We start from the raw sequence: 22790 nt of genomic DNA on the forward strand, positions 1-22790 counted from the left end.
TGGGGGGGTGTTGTGGGGGGGGGTGGGTGTGTGTGTGTGTGGGGGGGGGTGTGTGGAGGGTGTGTGTGTGTGTGTGTGAGGGGGTGTGTGTGTATATGTTTCAGTATTGCACAGTAACCCCCTCTCTCCCAGTCTTCGTCACTCTCACCTGTGCGTTTCGGTACGGAACGGGAGGACCTGGATGTTCTGGGGGTGTGTGGGGGGGGGGTGTGTGTGTGTGAGGGGGGGGTGGTGTGTGTGTGTTTCAGTATTGCACAGTAACCCCCCTCTCTCCCAGTCTTCGTCACGCTCACCTGTGCGTTTCGGTACGGACGGGAGGACCTGGATGTTCTGGGGCTCTCGTTCCGGAAGGATCTCTGACATCTCCACATTCCAGGCCTTCCCTCCACTCCCCGATGAGAAGAAACCGCTGAGCCGCCTGCAGGAGAGACTGCTCAAGAAACTGGGAGAGCAGGCCTACCCCTTCTACTTCATGGTGAGAGTACTGGGGCTATACTGGGAGAGCAGGCCTACCCCTTCTACTTCATGGTGAGAGTACTGGGGCTATACTGGGAGAGCAGGCCTACCCCTTCTACTTCATGGTGAGAGCACTGGGGCTATACTGGGAGAGGCAGGCCTACCCGTTTCTACTTCATGGTGGGAGTACTGGGTGTGGTGGGAGCACGGGTGTGGTGTGTGCGTGCGTGCGTGTCTCAGCTCAGTGTCTCTGTTCGTTTCAGATTCCTCAGAACCTGCCCTGCTCCGTCACCTTACAGCCAGGACCAGAGGACACCGGCAAGGTAACCCCCTGTCCCCCTGTCCCGTCTGTGTGTCGGTGTCTCTCTCTGTCATGTCCTTGTCTCTTGTCTCAGTCTGTCTCTTTCTCTCTCTCTCCTCCAGGCCTGTGGAGTGGATTTTGAGATTCGGGCATTTTGTGCCAAAGCCGTCGATGAGAAGATTCACAAAAGGTTTATATTTCAATTATTTGTTTGTTTATGTTTGCAAACTTGTGGAGCTGTGTGTGCGTGTGTGTGCGTGTGTGTGTGCGTGTGCGTGCGCACGGCTGTGTGTGCGTGAGGGCTGGTTTAACCTCTCCTCTCCTCTCCTTTCTCTCAGGAACTCGGTCCGGCTGGTGATCCGGAAGGTCCAGTACGCCCCTGAGAAGCCCGGTCCGCAGCCCATGATGGAGACGACCCGCAGCTTCCTCATGTCAGACCGGTCCCTGCACCTCGAGGCCTCGCTGGACAAGGAGGTACCTCCCTCCCTCCGGCCGCGTGTGTGTGTGTGTGTGTGTGCGTGTGTGTGTGTGTCTCTGTGAGAGAGTGTGTGTGAGAGAGTGTGTGTCTGTGTGTGTGTGTGTGTGTCTGTGTGTGTGTCTCTGTGAGAGAGTGTGTGTCTCTGTGTGTGTGTGTGTGTGTGTGTGTGTGTGTGTGTGTGTGTGTGTGTGTGTGTGTGTGTGTGTGTCTCTGTGTGTGTCTCTGTGAGAGAGTGTGTGTCTCTGTGTGTGTCTCTGTGTGTGTGTCTCTGTGTGTGTGTGTGTGTGTGTGTCTCTGTCTCTCATCTGGTCTGTATTACTGGAGCATTTCATTTACTGGTGTTCTCCCTCCCCTCCCCCTCTCTCTCAGCTGTACTACCACGGAGAGCCGATCAGCGTCAATGTCCACGTCACGAACAACTCACCAAAACAGTGAAGAAGGTGAAAATCTCTGGTGAGCAAACCTGCCTCCCCCAGCCCCCCCGCTCCCAGTATACCCAGTGCAACCCAGTTTGTGCAGAGAAGCGTCCCGCAGAAGTGATCATTTCTCCATCACTACAAAACACTTCCACAGCAGCCCAGTTGTGCGTGCGTGTGCGTGTGCGTGCGCGTGCGTGTGCGTGCGTGCTGCGCGTGCGTGTGCGTGCGTGCTGTGTGTGTGCGTGCGTGCGTGCTGCGTGTGCGTGCGTGCGCTCCTCCTCCCATTAACCTCTGTGTTTCCTCTCTCTCTCTCTCTCTCTCACAGTTCGACAGTATGCAGATATCTGTCTGTTCAGCACTGCCCAGTACAAGTGTCCTGTAGCCCAGACAGAGGCAGAGTGAGTCCTCCTCCCTTCCCTCTATCCCTCCATCTCGACAGCGAGAGGGGCATGCTGCTGGATGTAGTAGTATTATTATTATTATTATTATTATTATTATTATTATTATTAATAATAATATTACCGGTATTAGTGATACTGCTATAAGGAATACAGCTGGTACCTATTCTCTGCTTGTCTCCCTGTATATTGATCTCCCTGTGTATTGACCCCCCTCCCCCCCTCTCTCTCCCCCCCCCCCCTCACTCTCTCCCCCCCCCCCCTCACTCTCTCCCCCCCCCCTCTCTGTCTCCCCCTCTCCTCCCTCTCTCTCTCCCCCTCTCCTCCCTCTCTCTCTCCCCCTCTCCTCCCTCTCTCTCTCCAGTGACCAGCTCGCTCCCAGCTCCACGTTCTGTAAGGTGTACACCCTCACACCCACACTGAACAACAACCGTGAGAAGAGGGGGCTGGCTCTCGACGGCAAGCTGAAGCACGAGGACACCAACCTGGCCTCCAGCACCAAGTGAGAGAGGGGAGAGGGAGACTGGAGGGGGGGGGGGGGAGCGGGGAGACTGGAGGGAGGCGGGGAGGGAGGGGAGCGGGGGAGACTGGAGGGAGCGGGGGAGACTGGAGGGAGCGGGAGGGAGGGGAGCGGGGAGACTGGAGGGGAGCGGGAGACTGGAGGGAGCGGGGAGGGAGGGAGCGGGGGAGACTGGAGGGAGCGGGGAGACGGGGGGGGGGGGGGGTTCGGCATCACTTCAGCTTGTTTATTGAATTCCACATTTCAATAATGTCTCTCTCTCTCTCTCTCTCCAGAGTGAAGGAAGTTGCTAACAAGGAGATCCTGGGGATCCTCGTCTCCTACCGGGTCAAAGTGAAGCTGGTGGTGTCCCGCGGAGGGTGGGGCTCGGGGCTCGGGGCTCGGGGGTGGGGGGTTGTGTTTTTGGGACTCTGTGCTGTACTGATGGTTGTTGTTGGTAACTCTGACCCTCTCCTTCCACAGGGATGCGTCCGTAGAGCTCCCCTTCATCCTCATGCACCCCAAACCTCCGACCAGCCCCCCTCCTGCCCACAGTCAGGTAAGAGACACCTGTGTGTGTGTGTGTGTGTGTGTGTGTGTGTGTGGTTACGGGTCTAGGGGGGTGGGTGCATTGACGGGTCTAGGGGGTGGGTGCATTGACGGGTCTAGGGGGTGGGTGCATTGACGGGTCTAGGGGGGGTGGGTGCATTGACGGGTCTAGGAGGGGTGGGTGCATTGACGGGTCTAGGAGGGGTGGGTGCATTGACGGGTCTAGGAGGGGTGGGTGTATTGACGGGTCTAGGGGGGGTGGGGTGTATTGACGGGTCTAGGGGGGTGGGTGTATTGACGGGTCTAGGGGGTGGGTGTATTGACGGGTCTAGGGGGGTGGGTGTGTATTGACGGGTCTGGGGGGGTGGGTGTATTGACGGGTTCTGGGGGGGGTGGGTGCATTGACGGGTCTAGGGGGTGGGTGCATTGACGGGTCTAGGGGGGTGGGTGTGTATTAACGGGTCTAGGGGGGTGGGTGCATTGACGGGTCTAGGGGGGTGGGTGTGTATTGACGGGTCTAGGGGGGGTGGGTGTGTATTGACGGGTCTAGGGGGGTGGGTGTATTGACGGGTCTAGGGGGTGTGTGTATTGACGGGTCTAGGGGGTGGGTGTATTGACGGGTCCTGGGGGGTGTGTGTATTGACGGGTCTAGGGGGTGTGTGTATTGACGGGTCTAGGGGGTGGGTGTATTGACGGGTCCTGGGGGGTGGGTGTATTGACGGGTCCTGGGGGGTGGGTGTGTATTGACGGGTCTAGGGGGTGGGTGTATTGACGGGTCTAGGGGGTGGGTGTATTGACGGGTCCTGGTGGGTGTGTGTAATTGACGGGTCCTGTGTGTTTTGTCTCTGCAGCGGTTCCAGAGTCAGACGCTCCGATCGACACAAACCTGATAGAGTTCGAGGACAAAGTCAGTGTGTGTGTCTGTGTGTCTCTCTGTCTGTGTGTCTGTGTGTCTCTCTGTCTGTGTGTCTGTGTGTCTCTCTGTCTGTGTGTCTGTGTGTCTCCTCTGTCTGTGTGTCTGTGTGTCTCTCTGTCTGTGTGTCTGTGTGTCTCTCTGTCTGTGTGTCTGTGTGTCTCTCTGTCTGTGTGGTCTGTGTGTCTCTCTGTCTGTGTGTCTCTCTCTCTGTCTGTGTGTCTGTGTGTCTCTCTGTCTGTGTGTCTGTGTGTCTCTCTGTCTGTGTGTCTGTGTGTCTGTGTGTCTGTGTGTCTGTGTGTCTGTGTGTCTGTGTGTCTCCTCTGTCTGTGTGTCTGTGTGTCTCTCTGTCTGTGTGTCTGTGTGTCTGTGTGTCTCTCTGTCTGTGTGTCTGTGTGTCTCTCTGTCTGTGTGTCTGTGTGTCTCTCTGTCTGTGTGTCTGTGTGTCTGTGTGTCTCTCTGTCTGTGTGTCTGTGTGTCTGTGTGTCTCTCTGTCTGTGTGTCTGTGTGTCTCTCTGTCTGTGTGTCTGTGTGTCTCTCTGTCTGTCTGTGTGTCTGTGTGTCTCTCTGTCTGTGTGTCTCTCTGTCTGTGTGTCTCTGTCTCTCTCTCTGTGTGGAGGAGCTCAGTTTCACTCTGTTTTGTCGTTTCTTTGCATGAACTCAATTCTCTCCCTCCCTTTCCTTCTGTGCTCCCCCCTCTCTCTCTGTGTTGCATGCTGTCTGTCTGAGGCGAGCAGCATGGAGCCCATCCTCCAGCCTTTCGAAATCGAAACTGCGCCGAGAGAGGGTGCGCAGGCGCACACACACACACACACACACACACACACACACTGACTCAGACACGCACGCACACACACACACACACACTGACTCAGACACACACACACCGACGCTGACACGCACACGCAGGTTCACATGCAGAGCATAACAAGCTGATTGAGTCGCAGTTATTGATTAGTTCAGTCTATCAGTTAATGATGGAGGATTGAGCCTATGGGTTATTGATTGGTTCAGTTTCACATTGATCTCTCTCTCTCTCTATCACATTGATCTCTCTCTCTCTCTCTATCGCACTGATCTCTCTCTCTCTCTCTCTCTCTCTATCACATTGATCTCTCTCTCTCTATCACACTGATCTCTCTCTCTCTCTCTCTCTCTCTCTATCACACTGATCTCTCTCTCTCTCTCTCTCTCTCTCTCTCTCTCTCTCTCTCTCTCTCTCTCTATCACATTGATCTCTCTCTCTCTCTATCACATTGATCTCTCTCTCTCTCTATCACACTGATCTCTCTCTCTCTCTCTATCACACTGATCTCTCTCTCTCTCTATCACACTGATCTCTCTCTCTCTCTATCACATTGATCTCTCTCTCTCTATCACACTGATCTCTCTCTCTCTCTATCACACTGATCTCTCTCTCTCTCTATCACATTGATCTCTCTCTCTCTATCACACTGATCTCTCTCTCTCTCTCTCTATCACACTGATCTCTCTCTATCACACTGATCTCTCTCTCTCTCTATCACATTGATCTCTCTCTCTCTATCACACTGATCTCTCTCTCTCTCTCTCTATCACATTGATCTCTCTCTCTCTATCACACTGATCTCTCTCTCTCTCTCTCTATCACACTGATCTCTCTCTCTCACACTGATCTCTCTCTCTCTCTCTCTCTCTCTCTCTCTCTCTCTGATCTCTCACATTCTTCTCTCAGTTTCTCTCCGGACGATGACATCGTGTTCGAGGATTTCGCTCGGCTGCGACTCAAAGGAATGAAGGATGATGACGACGACCACTTCTGCTGAGGCCCCGCCCCCTGAGGGTGTGGCTTCGGGTGTGAGCATTCCAAGAGGGCGGGTCCATGCAACCACAGGCCCCCGCCCACAAGAGCCAACACCACCTCCGAGAAGACAGGACAAAAAAAAAATAATAATCATCTTCATCTTCTTCTCTACATTCGTGTGTCCGGCATAACTTTATAGAACGTTTATATAGACTAACAGCGAGGGGGAGAGAATCTAGAATATTAATATTAATATTATTACTGTTATAATTATAAAACAAAACCTGCCAAACAACCAGGAGAACGAGAATCACATGGAGACAGGAGCTCAGATCATTTATTATTATTATTATAGGAATTCTAATCTTGTTGTTCTTGTTTGTTTTAAAGGGTCGAGACTAACCGCGTTACTTTCTGCTCTATTTATAACGGAATGTCAGTTCTGGGTTTTATTGTGGTTTGCTGCAGTTTTTACTTTTTTGCATCCTGCGGGGGGCGCTAATGTTCACGATCGAGATGTAATACCCGAAAGTTTTTAAATTCGCTGGTAAATGAAAGTCTACCACCTTACAATAAATTATAATCTCTTGATCCCCACACCCCTTTTTTTTTTCTTTTAAATCCCAGATTTTAGTTTGAATATTTGATCGAGTGTCATTTAGGAATTGAAAGAAAGGGAGCTGACCCCAACGCTGAGTAGAAGACACTCCTCCCATAGAGAGAGAGAGAGAGAGAGAGAGAGGAGGGGAGAGGAGAGGAGGGGAGGGGGAGAGGAGAGGAGGGGAGGGGAGGGGAGAGGAGAGGAGGGGAGGGGAGAGGAGAGGAGGGGGGAGGAGAGGAGAGGAGGGGGGGGGAGGAGAGGAGGGGGGGGGGGGGGAGGAGGGTGGGGGGGGGGGGAGGAGAGGAGGGGGGGGGGAGGAGAGAGGGGGGGGGAGGAGAGGAGGGGCGGGGGGGAGGAGAGGAGGGGGGAGGAGAGGAGGGGGGAGGAGAGGAGGGGGGGGGAGAGGGGGGGGCCGTGTAAATCAACGCTTTCAATAGGAATCATATCAATTGTATTAATTATAAGCCACAAATCCTGCATAAACCATGAAGCATCTGAGCGTGGCTTCGTGGTTTTATAATTAACAATTTATATGAAATATCAAAAGACAGCGACACAGGAGACACAAGGAGCAGCAAACCACAGTAAACTGAGGAGAGTCTGAACCCCGGCGTAGCGAGCGTCGCTCCCACGAGACGTCGTTCTGAACCCCAGCATAGCGAGCATCGCTCCCACGAGACGTCGTTCTGAACCCCGGCGTAGCGAGCATCGCTCCCACGAGACATCGTTCTGAACCCCAGCATAGCGAGCGTCGCTCCCACGAGACATCGTTCTGAACCCCAGCATAGCGAGCGTCGCTCCCACGAGACGTCGTTCTGAACCCCAGCATAGCGAGCGTCGCTCCCACGAGACGTCGTTCTGAACCCCGGCATAGCGAGCGTCGCTCCCACGAGACGTCGTTCTGAACCCCGGCATAGCGAGCGTCGCTCCCCACGAGACGTCGTTCTGAACCCCGGCATAGCGAGCGTCGCTCCCCACGAGACGTCGTTCTGAACCCCGGCGTAGCGAGCGTCGCTCCCACGAGACGTCGTTCTGAACCCCGGCGTAGCGAGCGTCGCTCCCACGAGACGTCGTTCTGAACCCCGGCGTAGCGAGCGTCGCTCCCACGAGACGTCGTTCTGAACCCCGGCGTAGCGAGCGTCGCTCCCACGAGACGTCGTTCTGAACCCCGGCGTAGCGAGCGTCGCTCCCACGAGACGTCGTTCTGAACCCCAGCATAGCGAGCGTCGCTCCCACGAGACGTCGTTCTGAACCCCAGCATAGCGAGCGTCGCTCCCACGAGACGTCGTTCTGAACCCCAGCATAGCGAGCGTCGCTCCCACGAGACGTCGTTCTGAACCCCAGCATAGCGAGCGTCGCTCCCACGAGACGTCGTTCTGAACCCCAGCATAGCGAGCGTCGCTCCCACGAGACGTCGTTCTGAACCCCAGCATAGCGAGCGTCGCTCCCACGAGACGTCGTTCTGAACCCCAGCATAGCGAGCGTCGCTCCCAGTGGAAACGCTCGTCATCGAACCCCTTTCACTTTCTTTTGGAGTTTGTAACACAGGAAAAAAAATCAATCAAATCTGGTGTATCGAGCCAGACTGAGAAACCTACTCAACCCGAAACTACTGCGACCTGATCATTTAGAGAGAGACAGGCAGACAGACAGACATACAGACAGGAGGGCAGGCAGGCAGGCAGACAGACAGACAGGCAGACGGGCGCTGGGTTAAATAACCGAGAGGGGGAGATGCTGTGCGAGAGAATCGTTCTTTTAGTCGAGAATTTGTTTAATGTTGCTTCTTCATTTTGTACCGCATTTTAGAAAATGTAAAAAATAAATAAATAAAAAAAATGAAACAAGTGCCCAATGATCCGAGTGTCTCCGAGGTTTCATTTTCAAGTGCCCAATGATCCGAGTGTCTCTGAGGTTTCATTTTCAAGTGCCCAACGATACGAGTGTCTCCGAGGTTTCATTTTCAAGTGCCCAACGATCCGAGTGTCTCCGAGGTTTCATTTTCAAGTGCCCAACGATCCGAGTGTCTCCGAGGTTTCATTTTCAAGTGCCCAATGATCCGAGTGTCTCTGAGGTTTCATTTTCAAGTGCCCAATGATCCGAGTGTCTCCGAGGTTTCATTTTCAAGTGCCCAATGATCCGAGTGTCTCCGAGGTTTCATTTTCAAGTGCCCAACGATCCGAGTGTCTCCGAGGTTTCATTTTCAAGTGCCCAATGATCCGAGTGTCTCTGAGGTTTCATTTTCAAGTGCCCAATGATCCGAGTGTCTCCGAGGTTTCATTTTCAAGTGCCCAATGATCCGAGTGTCTCCGAGGTTTCATTTTCAAGTGCCCAACGATCCGAGTGTCTCCGAGGTTTCATTTTCAAGTGCCCAACGATCCGAGTGTCTCCGAGGTTTCATTTTCAAGTGCCCAACGATCCGAGTGTCTCTGAGGTTTCATTTTCAAGTGCCCAATGATCCGAGTGTCTCCGAGGTTTCATTTTCAAGTGCCCAATGATCCGAGTGTCTCTGAGGTTTCATTTTCAAGTGCCCAATGATCCGAGTGTCTCCGAGGTTTCATTTTCAAGTGCCCAATGATCCGAGTGTCTCCGAGGTTTCATTTTCAAGTGCCCAATGATCCGAGTGTCTCTGAGGTTTCATTTTCAAGTGCCCAATGATCCGAGTGTCTCCGAGGTTTCATTTTCAAGTGCCCAATGATCCGAGTGTCTCTGAGGTTTCATTTTCAAGTGCCCAATGATCCGAGTGTCTCCGAGGTTTCATTCTCTCGTGGAGTTTTGAAAATTGTGTGTTTTTTTTGTTTAAGTATTCCAGGGACTGGCGTGAACAAAACACTCCTGCATGACATTTGTAAGCAAAATAATTCAAAAGTATTTATTTTGTTACAATACACAATTAGATTTTATTATAGAGTTAAAAACAGAAAGACCGGCTTCAGCCTTCCCTCGTCACAGCTCAGGTCATGAAGCGCTGATCAGCCTGCTCACAGTGGGGCTCTTCTGTTTCCAGGGAGCGGTGCTTCACACAGACAGGGGGCAGCACTGAGCTGAGGGGCCAAGAAGAGGTGCAGTATGAGAGAGAGCAAGCGAGTACAGAGAGAGAGAGAGAGGAGTACAGACACACACACACAGAGTACAGAGACACACACAGAGTGAGTACAGAGAGAGAGGAGTACAGACACACACACACACACACACACAGAGTGAGTACAGACGCACACACACAGGACGGGAGTGCAAGGCAGTGGGCTGGCCCTCAGTTTACCTGGCTTTGACTGCAGTTTCCTTTGTAGTTTCATTACCAGTTTACACCACCTGAGAGAGAGGAGGAGGGGAGAGAGGTTCATTATCGCTCCTAACACGAACACACACACCCCCTCTCCTCGCCTCTCACCTCTCCTGTATCTCGTTCTGTTCATTCATTCTCTCCGCCTCTCCTCTCTTCTCCTCCACTATCTGCTGCAGTAGTCTGCTGTTCTCTCGCTCGGCCCGGCTGAGTCCCGCCTCCAGCTCCGCATGGGCCAATCGCAGTGCGGCGTGCTCCACTGACAGGCGCTCAAGCTCCACCTCCCTCTCACACAGCCCCGCCTCCAGAGCGGACGCTCGGCGTGAGAGAGAGACTGCGTCACCACGGCAACGAGACAGTCTGGGAGAGAGGAGGGAAGGAGAGAGAGAGAATTATAAATAAATAACTGATTTTTTTCACTTATAAGAAGTGATTTTTTTTTTTTTTTTTTTTTTTTTTACAGTCAGCACTCAGATACACGTCAGTCGCGTTTTACCGTCCTTGTGTCACACGCGATTTCCGACTCCGTCACCAGTCCGCTTGATCTTTAGAGGATTATCGGACACAGACCGCATTTTTATTTATTTTTATTTTTTAAATCCACATGCGCAGTTTAGTCCGTGTGCATTTACAGTGCGAGCGAGTTTCACCGAAAATGCAATCAACAAAAAAGCGAACACGAACGGCGATTCCTGCGAATGTGAAGCGAGAGATCTGCCTTTTCCACGAGCAAAACCCGAAAGCATCCAGGGACTGCGTCATCCGACACGTGTTTAAAGGGCACAGACTGGCTCTGGGTCGGTCAACTATTTCCGACATCTTAAAAGAAAAAGAGAAGTGGCTGTTTCGTTTACCCACGGACACGTCCACGAAGGCGAGGACCCCGCAGCAGCAGCGCCTGGAAGATGCGCTGTTTCTGTGGTTCAGCGAAGCCAGGGCTCGAGCAATGCCGGTCAGCGATGAGATTCTCATCACAAAAGCGAAATCCGTGGGGGAGAGGCTAGGGGTGCCGGAGACTTTCTCTTATTCAGTCGGCTGGCTTCAGAGATTTAAACAGCGTCGCAAAATCCGTTTTTATAAACGCCACGGGCGGGCTGCGAGCGAGGGGGGCGCAGCTGTGACTGACGCTCGTAGAGTTTTAAAGGCTTTTCTGCGTGGTTATGACCTGAATGATATTTACAGCATGGACGAGTCTGGGCTGTTTTTTCGAATGGAACCGAATGCAGCCCTCGGTCCCGTGTCCGGAAAGAAGAGAAACACACAAAGGCTTACCGTAGCGTTGTGTGTGAACGCACTGGGCACGGACAAACGGAAGCCGCTCGTCGTTTGGGAATGCAAGCGCCCGCATTGCTTTGAAAGGGACTTTGATCCTAACCGCGTTTGCTGTTGGCGCTGGAACGAAAACGCCCGGATGACGGCTTTGCTCTTTGAAGAATGGCTTCAGGAGTTTGACAGGTCGATGCGTGTCCGAAACAGACACGTTGTTCTGCTGCTTCACAGCACACCATCGCACAAAAACACCGCGGAGCAGCTGACCAACGTGTCCCTGCGCTTTCTACCCCCCGACACAACCTCCGCAATCCAGCCTCTGGATGCAGGAATCATACGGAACTTCAGAGCGCTGTACCGCCGCCAGCAGCTGCAGCACTACGTGCGCTGTGTGGACGCTGGCAAACCTCAAGACGTAAATATCAAGGAGGCGCTTTATTTAGTCCGAGACAGTTGGCAACAAGTTAGCGCCGCAACCATATCCAACTGCTGGAGACACTGCGACATACTGCCGACCCACCCAGAACCTGCTGGACCCGGTTCCGAAGAGGCCAATACAACTGCAGAGGTGATCAGATCCATTTCTGAAATTCTTACACGCCTGCCTGGCACCGCTGGGGTGACGCCCGACAGCATCCTCAGGGCCGAAGAAGACGCGCCAATCAGCGAAACACTGGCCGATGACGGCTTTGTTGAACTAGCCCGGCATTGTGCTCCAGATTCAGCGAGAGAGACGCTGGACGAGGATGACAGGGCTCCCCCGAGACCGGCGACAGCGAGGGAAGTCCGTCGGGGGCTCGAGTCGGCACTGGCCTATGCAGAGCAAAACCCAGACTTGTTTGGAATCGGAGAAATCGATTGCATTCGAGGACTCATAAAAAAGACAGCAGCTGTTGGGCACCAGAATGCACGCCAAACAACACTGTGTGAATACTTCAGACAGTAACTAGATACCTGAATGCAGTTTAATAAACACTGTGTGAATACTTCAGACAGTAACTAGATACCTGAATGCAGTTTAATAAACACTGTGTGAATACTTCAGACAGTAACTCGATACCTGAATGCAGTTTAATAAACACTGTGTGAATACTTCAGACAGTAACTCGATACCTGAATGCAGTTTAATAAACACTGTGTGAATACTTCAGACAGTAACTCGATACCTGAATGCAGTTTAATAAACACTGTGTGAATACTTCAGGACAGTAACTCGATACCTGAATGCAGTTTAATAAACACTCTATACTTCAGACAGTAACTCGATACCTGAATGCAGTTTAATAAACACTCTATACTTCAGACAGTAACTCGATACCTGAATGCAGTTTAATAAACACTCTATACTTCAGACAGTAACGTTGTACTGGGATGTTTTGTGCACAGTTTAATAATCCGGTGATAAATATATCGTTTTTTGTGTTTTATAGCCTTTTATCGAGTACAGTGGTGCGGTTTTCGATATCGTTTCGATTCTGTTTTTTCGGGATCTTTTCCTAACATTTTGATTTCATTTTGCGGTTGCGTCGCATTGTGGGATTGTATACCCCGCTATCGCACAGTCAGTACCTGCCGTCTTGAAAACGCATTGCCGCGCAGCAACGCGAATACAGGACTGCTCTGAAGCGAAATACTTGTGTTCAAATACACGGTATCAACAAAACCGACTCGAGCACATCTGAGTGGCAGCCGCCTATCTGAACACAGTATTTGCAGCTCTGTATCTGTCCCTGGAAACGGACGAGGGTTTGAATGGCCAGAATGAAATGATTTACGTCACACTCTTTTAACGTCACGTGAGTCTGAACGGTACAGGGTCGGATACGCTGCGTGAGAACCGCCTGCAAAACAATGAAAGTGAATGCGGCCGTCGGAAACTCAGGCTGTCAACTCAGCAGGGTATAGGGAGGTAACAATAATAATAATAATAATAATAATAATCCTGTAACTCACTGTGAGTGACAGCACTGGATGGCTTCATCCTTCAGCTGCAGAACAGAGTGGAGCTCAGAGAGGCTTCGAGTGAGCTGAGAGAGGGGGAGGGAATTAACATGAGCGGTGAATATTAATATCAGTATAGCGACTGTCGCAGTGAACAAACTATACAAAATATACACTGACTGACCCTGACCCCCCCCCCCCCACACACACACACCCACCCACCCCACACACACCAGAGCAGTCTGTCTGCCTGCCTCACCTGTTCTTGAGCCAGCCTGCTCTCCCGCAGCTCCAGCTGCAGTCTGATTGGCTCTTCCAGAAATTCAACCCACTTCTTCAACACAGACTCTTGATTACCCTCGGGCCTGAGGGATGGAGAGATGGATGGAGAGGGAGAGGGAGAGGGAGAGGGGGATGAGCAGTTCACATGAGAGACACATTGCTGCACACCACAGATGTATTATAATGATGATGTTTTGTATCTCGAGTACCTGTGCTGGGCTCTGATTTCCTCCCATAGAGAGCCCCGCAGAGCCAGCCTCGCCTGCAGCTTACTGTCTGCAAACCAGCAGAGAGGAGGAAAGAGGGTAGTGGAGAAATAGTGAGCAGAGAGAGAGAGAGAATGTTAAAATGACACCGAGGCGGAGCAGCAGGGATGTGCGCTGTGGATCACTGCTGCCCTCTAGCGGGGAAATGTCGCTACTGCAAGACACAAACGACAGAGCCGTACAGTCTGCGTGCGCAGGTTCCCTACAGACTTTCTATTCTGTCTAACAGCCCGTATAGATGACCTGTACTCATACATTTAAAACACGCGACTCGTAGTAGAGACTTCCAAATTAAAACGATGCATTTAGGAAGGGGTTCAAACATGTATAATACGTCATGTAAAAGTTTGTGAAAAAAATATAAATTATAAATATATTTATTATGTGTCCAAAACTGCTTCAAATGTGTGTCTTTACATAAAGGGATTCAACTTCAATAATAAAAAATAAAAACGAAATACAAACAAAGCCGATTTCCACTCACAGTTCTGCACCAGGCTGCTGATTTCTTTCTGTCTCGCGTCCCGTTTCTGCAGTCTGACTCGGATTTCGTCTTTCCAACAATTATCCATTTTTCGGATTTGTGACCAAAAAAAAAAAAAAAAGACTTCTCGAACCTCAACTTTTATTTAAAAAAAACCGGTAAAGCACTTCCGGGATCAATAATTCATCAATTCGCCTGGAGAACCGTGGGAGTTGTAGTTTAATTAATAATAATAATAATAATAATAATAATAATAATAATAATAATAATAATAATAATAATAATGACTAAAAGTTTAATAGCTAAATGGATACAGACGACTGGTTGTTTGTTTTAAATTTCGCGCGTTTTGTCCCTGCCTTCGTGGGAAGAGGTTTGTCCCTCGCTGGTGCCCGTCTCTTGTGACCGGAAGTGTGGGCTGCTGGATAGCGCACGAGAGTTAAAGAACAGGTTTGGAAAAATAAATATTAATAATAATAATTTAACAAAAAACCAGTGAAACGAATAAATAACCCCATGAATAAACAATGGCGAGTGTCCGTCGGCAGAATGGATTTAGTAAAACTCTTCAGCGGTATTTAGTTTTGACGTTTCATGAGAGATTGAGAAATCTCACATTGGTAATAATAATAATAATAATAATCGTGTGACTCGCTGTGAGTGTCAGCACTGGGTGGCTTCATCCTTCAGCTGCAGAGAGCTCAATAATAAACGTGACGTTTCTTCAATGAATAATAATTCCTAGCTGGGTTTATTAAGAAATGTCGCATTGTTTCCATGCGGGTCCGTTTTTCGTGAAGTATCTGGGAAAACTAAAAGCGGCGTGTAATTCAATCTCTTAAGGTCACATTCTTCAGCAGCTTGCATTCGACTTTATGAAGCACAGCGAGTTCATCTCTCTCTCTCTCTCTCTCTCCCCTCTCTCTCTCTCTCTCTCTCTCTCTCTCTCTCCCCTCTCTCTCTCTCTCTCTCTCTCTCTCTCTCTCTCTCTCTCTCTCTCTCTCTCTCTCTCTCTCTCTCTCTCGTTTTCAGACGGGTGATTACACAGCACTGAGAGAGCCGGACAGCCTCCCTGTGAGGAGAGAGGCGGAGAGAGACACAGGGTGTCATGGCTAATGATCGTCTGCGCTCGCTGGAGGAGGTGGAGAAGGAGATTGGAGTGGTGCTGCAGTGTGCGGGTCAGTGTGACATCACTGGGGGGGGGAGTGACATCGCTGGGGGGAGAGTGACATCGCTGGGGGGGGAGAGTGACATCGCTGGGGGGGAGAGTGACATCGCTGCCTGGTTTTCCTAACCTGCTGAATCCCATGTCCCCCCCCCCGACAGGGAATATCATCCTGGAGCTCTCGAAGGAGAAGCACAACGCCTCCCTGCTGGACAGACAGCTGAGCCAATTCACTGGCTGTGTGAGCCGAGTGGAGAGCGAGCTGTCCGGGCAGATCCGCTACCTGACTCAGGTACAGAGTGTGTGCACTGATCCACACACACAGAGGGTGTGCACTGATCCGCACACACAGAGGGTATGCACTGATCCACACACACAGAGGGTATGCACTGATCCACACACACAGAGGGTGTGCACTGATCCACACACACAGAGGGTATGCACTGATCCACACACACAGAGGGTATGCACTGATCCACACACACAGAGGGTATGCACTGATCCACACACACAGAGGGTGTGCACTGATCCACACACACAGAGGGTATGCACTGATCCACACACACAGAGGGTATGCACTGATCCACACACACAGAGGGTGTGCACTGATCCACACACACAGAGGGGATGCACACTGATCCACACACACAGAGGGGATGCACTGATCCACACACACAGAGGGTATGCACTGATCCACACACACACACACACTGTGACTCTGTGTTGTATTGGTGTTCTGGTTCCTCAGTGGTGTGACTCTCGTTGATGGTGATTTTTCTAGTTGATTTATCAGTGTATATACTATTAATTTCTCTGCCTGCCTGTGTGTGTTTCTCAATGGTGCTGTTCCTCTCCTCCCCACCAGGTGGCGACAGGGCAGCCCCACGAAGGCTCCACCTACTCGGCTCGCAAGGACTGTCAGATGGCTCTGAACCGAGTGGAGTATGCCAGACTCAAACTGGGAGAACTGGGACAGACCTGTGAGCGGCTACTGGACCCGCAGACCTAGTGACCCCCCCACTCACACACGCGCACGCACACACACACACTCCCCCCTCACGCACGCACGCACACACACACTCCCCCATCGAGGGGCGAGTGTGAGTTTCTAACTCTGGGCTCCTACCTGGTTATTTCAATAATAAATCCTAATTCTGGTCCATGTGGTTGAATAAGGAGACAACGGGACAATTTCAAGAAAATGAAAATTATTTCTTTATTATTTTTTTAATCATTCATGGAAGTTACAGCTCCAGTGCTGCAATTATTAAAAAAAAAATTAAAAACTTTTTTTTTTTGCAGTTGTTTGTTAAGAGTTTTGTCTGGCAGAATAACACACGACAGCAGTAAACTTTACTGTGATAAGGAATGCTGTGGCATCCACTGCTGAGGATTTTGCAGTTCTAAGTAACTAAAGGGACCTTTGTTTGCTGGATCTGCTAATGAAACGCTGCTGGATCTGCTAATGAAACGCTGCTGGACCTGCTAATGAAACGCTGCTGGATCTGCTAATGAAACGCTGCTGGATCTGCTAATGAAACGCTGCTGGACCTGCTAATGAAACGCTGCTGGATCTGCTAATGAAACGCTGCTGGACCTGCTAATGAAACGCTGCTGGATCTGCTAATGAAACGCTGCTGGATCTGCTGCTAATGAAACGCTGCTGGACCTGCTAATGAAACGCTGCTGGATCTGCTAATGAAACGCTGCTGGATCTGCTGCTAATGAAACGCTGCTGGACCTGCTAATGAAACGCTGCTGGACCTGCTAATGAAACGCTGCTGGACCTGCTAATGAAACGCTGCTGGACCTGCTAATGAAACGCTGCTGGATCTGCTAATGAAACGCTGCTGGATCTGCTAATGAAACGCTGCTGGATGTGCTAATGAAACGCTGCTGGACCTGCTAATGAAATGCTGCTGGATCTGCTAATGAAACACTGCTGGATCTGCTAATGAAACGCTGCTGGACCTGCTAATGAAACGCTCTCTCTCTCTGAGCCTGTTTATACAAAGCTATTGCTGGAAGGAAGACTTTGTTAATTATCCGTGGAAAATTCACATGGAACTGTTCTAAACTCGCTTCATCGAAATTATACTCCAGTATCTCACCTGCATCAGAGAGCACCACGTGCGTCCCTTTAATGTCTCCAAGAATCCACATGGTGTATTGCAACTGAAACATGAACCCTTCTTTGATGCCCTTGCCTTTGAGGGTAAGGCACTTGTCTCTCTTGTCGATGTGCACCATTATTCTCTCGCCCTCGTGCTCGAACACGATGCACTCGCGTGCCGTCAGACAGGTGAACTCCGCGTGCTGGCAGTTGTCAATGAAGGTTACTTCAGAGTCAGATTCGATTTGTTTTTTCACCTCATCTACGGTCTTGCCTTCCTTCTTAGCTAAGGACTGAGCTGTGTGCTCCAGCCACTTCTTGAAGGCTTTGTTCCAACACTCTTCCTCGGCCGCCTTGTCTTTTCGTGCTCTTGCTTTTGCTCTGGTTTGTTTCTTCGCTCCCTTCTCGCTCTGTTGGTTCCCCTCTTCGCTCTCGCCAGTAGCAGGAATCCCAGCCCAGTTGCTGCTGTAGGGAAGTGTTCCTGTTGGCTGCTGCTGCCCGGCCTCGTGGTTTAGTTGAAGGGAGGGCTCTGCTGGCTGCTGCTGCCTGGCCTCGTGGTTTAGTTGAAGGGAGGGCTCTGCTGGCTGCTGCTGCCCGGCCTCGTGGTTTAGTTGAAGGGAGGGCTCTGCTGGCTGCTGCTGCCCGGCCTCGTGGTTTAGTTGAAGGGAGGGCTCTGTTGGCTGCTGCTGCCCGGCCTCGTGGTTTAGTTGAAGGGAGGGCTCTGCTGGCTGCTGCTGCCTGGCCTCGTGGTTTAGTTGAAGGGAGGGATCTGCTGGCTGCTGCTGCCCGGCCTCGTGGTTTAGTTGAAGGGAGGGCTCTGCTGGCTGCTGCTGCCCGGCCTCGTGGTTTAGTTGAAGGGAGGGCTCTGCTGGCTGCTGCTGCCCAGCCTCGTGGTTTAGTTGAAGGGAGGGCTCTGCTGGCTGCTGCTGCCCGGCGTCGTGGTTTAGTTGAAGGGAGGGATCCTGCGTTCGCTCCCGGGAGTTGATTCTCTCCATGCGCTCCGCTGAAGGAGCGAGCTGTCCCACCGGGATTTCAGTGCTTTCCTCCTTAAGCTGCGTTTGTGCAGAAAGCTCTCCCCCTGCTGCACTGTCACTGTCATAAATCCCTTCTTTTGGGATCATCATCATCCTTCTGGCATGGGGAGCTGGTCCTGTTTGCAGCCCCTGGCTCAGCTCCCTGTCCTCTCTCTCTTCTGGTAGATGATTCTTTCTCAGATCCTCCTCCAAGGGGGGTGCTGGTGCTGGTTGGGTCAGGGTGCTGGAGCTTCTGGAATCTTCAGTGTTCATACTTGAAAAGTAGCCACTTGAATCCCAGCCGTCCCCTCGTGTCTCATCAACTTCCACTCTGCCCCGCCCAGCAGCCTTACCAACTTTTTCAAAGAGAAAAGATTCAACCTCTGACCAAGGGAACTTCGACTGACTAACGAATCTCCCAAAGTCTTTATTGATTTTCCGTGCTTTTCCACAATTCCAATCGAGGAATTTTTTTAACTTCATTGATTTCAGCTTTTCTTTCTTCTCCTGCAGTCCGTCTTCATTGTCCAGCAGCCCTATTAAAGATTCCCGGTTCCTGTCTGCGTATTCCTCCATCTTGGAAAGACTGTATTCCGCTGCAAGCAAAAGATATTGAAAATGAAGGAATATACATCAACCCTGACTCGTGTGAAACACAGAGGATTAGATTCTGACTCCTTCGTGTGAAACACAGAGGATTAGATTCTGACTCCTTCGTGTGAAACACAGAGGATTCGATTCTGACTCCTTCGTGTGAAACACAGAGGATTCGATTCTGACTCCTTCGTGTGAAACACAGAGGATTCGATTCTGACTCCTTCGTGTGAAACACAGAGGATTCGATTCTGACTCCTTCGTGTGAAACACAGAGGATTAGATTCTGACTCCTTCGTGTGAAACACAGAGGATTAGATTCTGACTCCTTCGTGTGAAACACAGAGGATTCGATTCTGACTCCTTCGTGTGAAACACAGAGGATTCGATTCTGACTCCTTCGTGTGAAACACAGAGGATTAGATTCTGACTCCTTCATGTGAAACACAGAGGATTAGATTCTGACTCCTTTGTGTGAAACACAGAGGATTCGATTCTGACTCCTTCGTGTGAAACACAGAGGATTAGACCCCTGGTCTCTCCAACAACTCAGCTGTCTGCATCTCGGGTTTCATCTAAAATGTTTCTTACTCAAGGCGGGTCCAGAGTCCACTGCGTCTTCTGGTTCTGGTTCTGACAGCGGTTTGGGTTTTTTCTTTTCTACATGAAAAATGCAATTAAGGAAACAATTAACAAAACGAGAGTCCTCATGACAACAGAGTTCAAGAAAACATTTCAATAACAGGTCGATGCTACAGTTAAAAATGCTCCCAAAAAAACTACAAAGTAGCCTATCCTCAAATGGCACTTAATGGATTCAAAGCTGTATTTCTGTCCCGACGGGACTCTGAACCTACCCGGCTCCTCTTCATGATCCGTGTCCTTTCTCTTCTCTGCAGCTGAAAGGAAAGAGGGAATCTACATGTCACTACAATCACACTGAATCTACATGTCACTACAATCACACTGAATATACATGTCACTACAATCACACTGTGAATATACAGGTCACTACAATCACACTGAATATACAGGTCACTACAATCACACTGAATATACAGGTCACTACAATCACACTGAATATACATGTCACTACAATCACACTGAATCTACATGTCACTGCAATCACACTGAATATACATGTCACTACAATCACACTGAATCTACATGTCACTACAATCACACTGAATCTACATGTCACTACAATCACACTGAATATACATGTCACTACAATCACACTGAATATACATGTCACTACAATCACACTGAATCTACATGTCACTACAATCACACTGAATCTACATGTCACTACAATCACACTGTGAATATACAGGTCGCTACAATCACACTGTGAATATACAGGTCACTACAATCACACTGAATATACAGGTCACTACAATCACACTGAATATACAGGTCACTACAATCACACTGTGAATATACATGTCACTACAATCACACTGAATCTACATGTCACTGCAATCACACTGAATATACATGTCACTACAATCACACTGAATCTACATGTCACTGCAATCACACTGAATCTACATGTCACTACAATCACACTGAATCTACATGTCACTACAATCACACTGAATATACATGTCACTACAATCACACTGAATATACATGTCACTACAATCACACTGAATATACAGGTCACTACAATCACACTGTGAATATACAGGTCACTACAATCACACTGAATCTACAGGTCACTACAATCACACTGAATCTACATGTCACAGCAGTCACACTGTGAAGTCTCTGAAGTGATATTCTTTCACAATAAAGGGCTCAGTCGGTTCTTCCCGGTGTGGGTGCCATGCTGATGATGAGCAGTGCAGTGTTTCCGTGTCGTTACCTGCACCCTGGTAGATGTTTATATTATAAGAAGAGGTAACGGTGCTTGCGTGGATACATGGAGCCACTCCGATGCCTCTGTTATCAGCACTCACAGAATTGCTCAGCCAACGAGAGTCTGCTCCTACACAGACAAAGCAGATTCAGGTGTGTCGTTAATATATGACATATCATGAGGGGGGGTCAGTTACCCTAAATGCAAACACTTTTACAACACTGACAATTAAGTAGAATTTACATTAATATCATTCCATCACCTGTCCCAACCACACCTGGGCTCAGGTACAATGTAACAGGAAGTGTGCTTGAAGCTGCACACCTGGGCTCAGGTACAATGTAACAGGAAGTGTGCTTGAAGCTGCGCACCTGGGCTCAGGTACAATGTAACAGGAAGTGTGCTTGAAGCTGCGCACCTGGGCTCAGGTACAATGTAACAGGAAGTGTGCTTGAAGCTGCGCACCTGGGCTCAGGTACAATGTAACAGGAAGTGTGCTTGAAGCTGCGCACCTGGGCTCAGGTACAAGTGACACAGTTTATTTGAAAATAATACCGTGTCTAGTCTGTGAGATTGCGGTTGTGTTATTTTGAATACAGTGAACATGTTAATGTGTGGAGTCTTTCAGGACACTTTTTTAGTGTAATTGTAATTACTGTAGCATAGCTGTAACTAATTGAACACAATCGCATTGCGTTTGTAATTGCAATTTCAGAAAACAGTGCTGCTGTCATTGTAAATGTGATTATAATTGAGCCCGGTCTGACCCCAGCCTATCCCACTCAAACCACGCAGGTTTCATCGAAATCAATACATCTGCTTTCTCAAGACACAATAAATAAACACACCTGAGGACTATAATGCAGAGCGCCGTGTTCACGTGTTAATAGAGAAAGATACGCGGGCGAGCCCGAGTTCAGACACAGTTCACTCACCGTTATCCATGGTCAGGATGTTTTCACTTTCACTTCACTTAAAACAAAACAAAAAAAAAAACTTTCTTCAAAGTCAAATCTATCGAGAGAAAAAAACCAAGACATCAGAGTTTCATTGCAGAATTCACAGCGGTCGCTGATGTGTGATTCAATGTAAATAAAAGTGCATTATTATTATTATTATTATTATTATTATTATTATTATTATTATTATTATTATTATTATTATTATTATTAAAGGTACATATCTCGGTGCAGAATGTCCAGGTGATAGAATGTCAAGGTAATAGAATGTCAAGGTAATAGAATGTCCAGGTGATAGAATGTCCAGGTAATAGAATGTCCAGGTGATAGAATGTCCAGGTAATAGAATGTCCAGGTGATAGAATGTCAAGGTAATAGAATGTCAAGGTAATAGAATGTCCAGGTGATAGAATGTCAAGGTAATAGAATGTCCAGGTGATAGAATGCATTCGCTTACCTGTTCAGCTTCTACACACACACCCGTCACGCGAAACCCCGGTCCTGCACCGCGCGCAGACCCACTGATTCAATTCAAGTGCGTGTTATTTTAATATGGCGCTCTTAGACATTCATCGAGTGCGATTAGTCTCGCAGATTCTCGCATTCCTGCGAGATAACAGACGCTGAGGCAAACAAGAAAGGAGGCGAACAATCAAGAGAAAACACACACGCACACACACACACGCACACACGCACACACACACACACACACACGCACACACACACAATTGTCGTTATGTTTAAATGTGACACTGCCACCCAGAGGAGAGTAATCACGGAAACAGTGGGCTGACTGTACAGCTGCGGACAGAAGTTTAGCATCCCCTCTATACAGGATGAACTCATTTTGCATGAAGGTCGAATGAAACCTGCTAATAATGTTACGTCACTATCACGCATTACACACCGCTTTGTAGTTTATTCCGTATACTTGACGCAAAACTGACACACATTGAAAAACGTGACATTTCGAAATCTAACATGACATCCTGTGCGATGGCTTCCGGTGGACTTGTGCGATATCATTTGGTAGTTTATTTGATTGCATGATGTTAAATAAATGACCTACACGTTTTAATTCTGTCTCAAATCCTAAAATTCTAGGTGATGCAAAACGTTTGCCACAGCTCCTGTATTAACTGAAATGATGTGAAGTTTTATTA

At 49.5% G+C, this 22790-nt stretch overlaps 5 protein-coding genes across 6 annotated transcripts; 3 read left to right on the forward strand and 2 right to left on the reverse strand.

The window, feature by feature from the left end:
- Positions 1-256: 256 nt before the first annotated feature.
- LOC117419327 (arrestin red cell) lies at positions 257-4103 on the forward strand. The gene is given in 11 exon segments (XM_059021807.1): positions 257-475; positions 720-779; positions 880-947; positions 1096-1231; positions 1605-1653; positions 1656-1688; positions 1980-2052; positions 2417-2554; positions 2848-2931; positions 3035-3110; positions 3952-4103. Coding segments are annotated over 11 exon segments (906 nt in total). The 5' UTR covers positions 257-325; the 3' UTR covers positions 3991-4103.
- Positions 4104-9251: 5148 nt separating this feature from the next.
- On the reverse strand, positions 9252-14141 carry LOC117969368 (uncharacterized). The gene is made up of 7 exons (XM_034917330.2): positions 13923-14141; positions 13382-13448; positions 13150-13255; positions 12903-12976; positions 9789-10040; positions 9660-9709; positions 9252-9441 (listed from the first exon to the last, which is right to left on the reverse strand). The coding sequence occupies exons 1-7, from the start codon at positions 14008-14010 to the stop codon at positions 9416-9418; spliced, it is 663 nt and encodes a 220-aa protein (XP_034773221.2). The 5' UTR covers positions 14011-14141; the 3' UTR covers positions 9252-9415.
- LOC131736097 (tigger transposable element-derived protein 6-like) lies at positions 10128-12241 on the forward strand. Its single transcript, XM_059021806.1, has one exon. It carries the CDS (start codon positions 10285-10287, stop codon positions 11893-11895), a length of 1611 nt encoding a protein of 536 aa, XP_058877789.1. The 5' UTR covers positions 10128-10284; the 3' UTR covers positions 11896-12241.
- A 138-nt stretch (positions 14142-14279) lies between the features above and the next one.
- On the forward strand, positions 14280-16388 carry LOC117969369 (mediator of RNA polymerase II transcription subunit 11-like). Its single transcript, XM_059021808.1, has 4 exons — positions 14280-14372; positions 14955-15100; positions 15249-15379; positions 15953-16388. Exons 2-4 carry the CDS (start codon positions 15031-15033, stop codon positions 16094-16096), a joined length of 345 nt encoding a protein of 114 aa, XP_058877791.1. The 5' UTR covers positions 14280-14372; positions 14955-15030; the 3' UTR covers positions 16097-16388.
- A 146-nt stretch (positions 16389-16534) lies between these two features.
- LOC117969361 (trichohyalin-like) lies at positions 16535-22550 on the reverse strand. 2 transcript variants are annotated; one of them, XM_059021805.1, is made up of 6 exons: positions 22085-22550; positions 21604-21640; positions 20675-20797; positions 19665-19706; positions 19399-19467; positions 16535-18809 (listed from the first exon to the last, which is right to left on the reverse strand). In XM_059021805.1, the coding sequence occupies exons 2-6, from the start codon at positions 21611-21613 to the stop codon at positions 17062-17064; spliced, it is 1992 nt and encodes a 663-aa protein (XP_058877788.1). In that variant the 5' UTR covers positions 21614-21640; positions 22085-22550; the 3' UTR covers positions 16535-17061. The 2 variants fall into 2 exon arrangements, with proteins under 2 accessions (XP_058877788.1, XP_058877787.1); XM_059021804.1 differs by having other exon boundaries at positions 21604-21682.
- Between the last annotated feature and the right edge of the window lie 240 nt (positions 22551-22790).

This window comes from Acipenser ruthenus, unplaced genomic scaffold (genome assembly GCF_902713425.1).
Source record: "Acipenser ruthenus unplaced genomic scaffold, fAciRut3.2 maternal haplotype, whole genome shotgun sequence".
NCBI lineage: Eukaryota > Metazoa > Chordata > Actinopteri > Acipenseriformes > Acipenseridae > Acipenser > Acipenser ruthenus.

Excerpts from the sequence above, each read along its gene's own strand:
- LOC131736097 (XM_059021806.1), top strand. The coding sequence starts at position 10,285 with ATGCGCAGTTTAGTCCGTGTGCATTTACAGTGCGAGCGAGTTTCACCG.
- LOC117969368 (XM_034917330.2), bottom strand. The coding sequence starts at position 14,010 with ATGGATAATTGTTGGAAAGACGAAATCCGAGTCAGACTGCAGAAACGG. Across the intron at positions 12,977-13,149 it reads GCAGGCTGGCTCAAGAACAG|CTCACTCGAAGCCTCTCTGA; the intron begins GTGAGGCAGGCA and ends CCCCTCTCTCAG. Across the intron at positions 9,710-9,788 it reads CAGAACGAGATACAGGAGAG|GTGGTGTAAACTGGTAATGA; the intron begins GTGAGAGGCGAG and ends CCTCTCTCTCAG.
- LOC117969369 (XM_059021808.1), top strand. The coding sequence starts at position 15,031 with ATGGCTAATGATCGTCTGCGCTCGCTGGAGGAGGTGGAGAAGGAGATT. Across the intron at positions 15,101-15,248 it reads AGTGGTGCTGCAGTGTGCGG|GGAATATCATCCTGGAGCTC; the intron begins GTCAGTGTGACA and ends CCCCCCCGACAG. Across the intron at positions 15,380-15,952 it reads AGATCCGCTACCTGACTCAG|GTGGCGACAGGGCAGCCCCA; the intron begins GTACAGAGTGTG and ends CCTCCCCACCAG.
- LOC117969361 (XM_059021805.1), bottom strand. Across the intron at positions 19,707-20,674 it reads AAACATCTACCAGGGTGCAG|CTGCAGAGAAGAGAAAGGAC; the intron begins GTAACGACACGG and ends CTTTCCTTTCAG. Across the intron at positions 19,468-19,664 it reads GGATCATGAAGAGGAGCCGG|AAAAGAAAAAACCCAAACCG; the intron begins GTAGGTTCAGAG and ends TTTTTCATGTAG.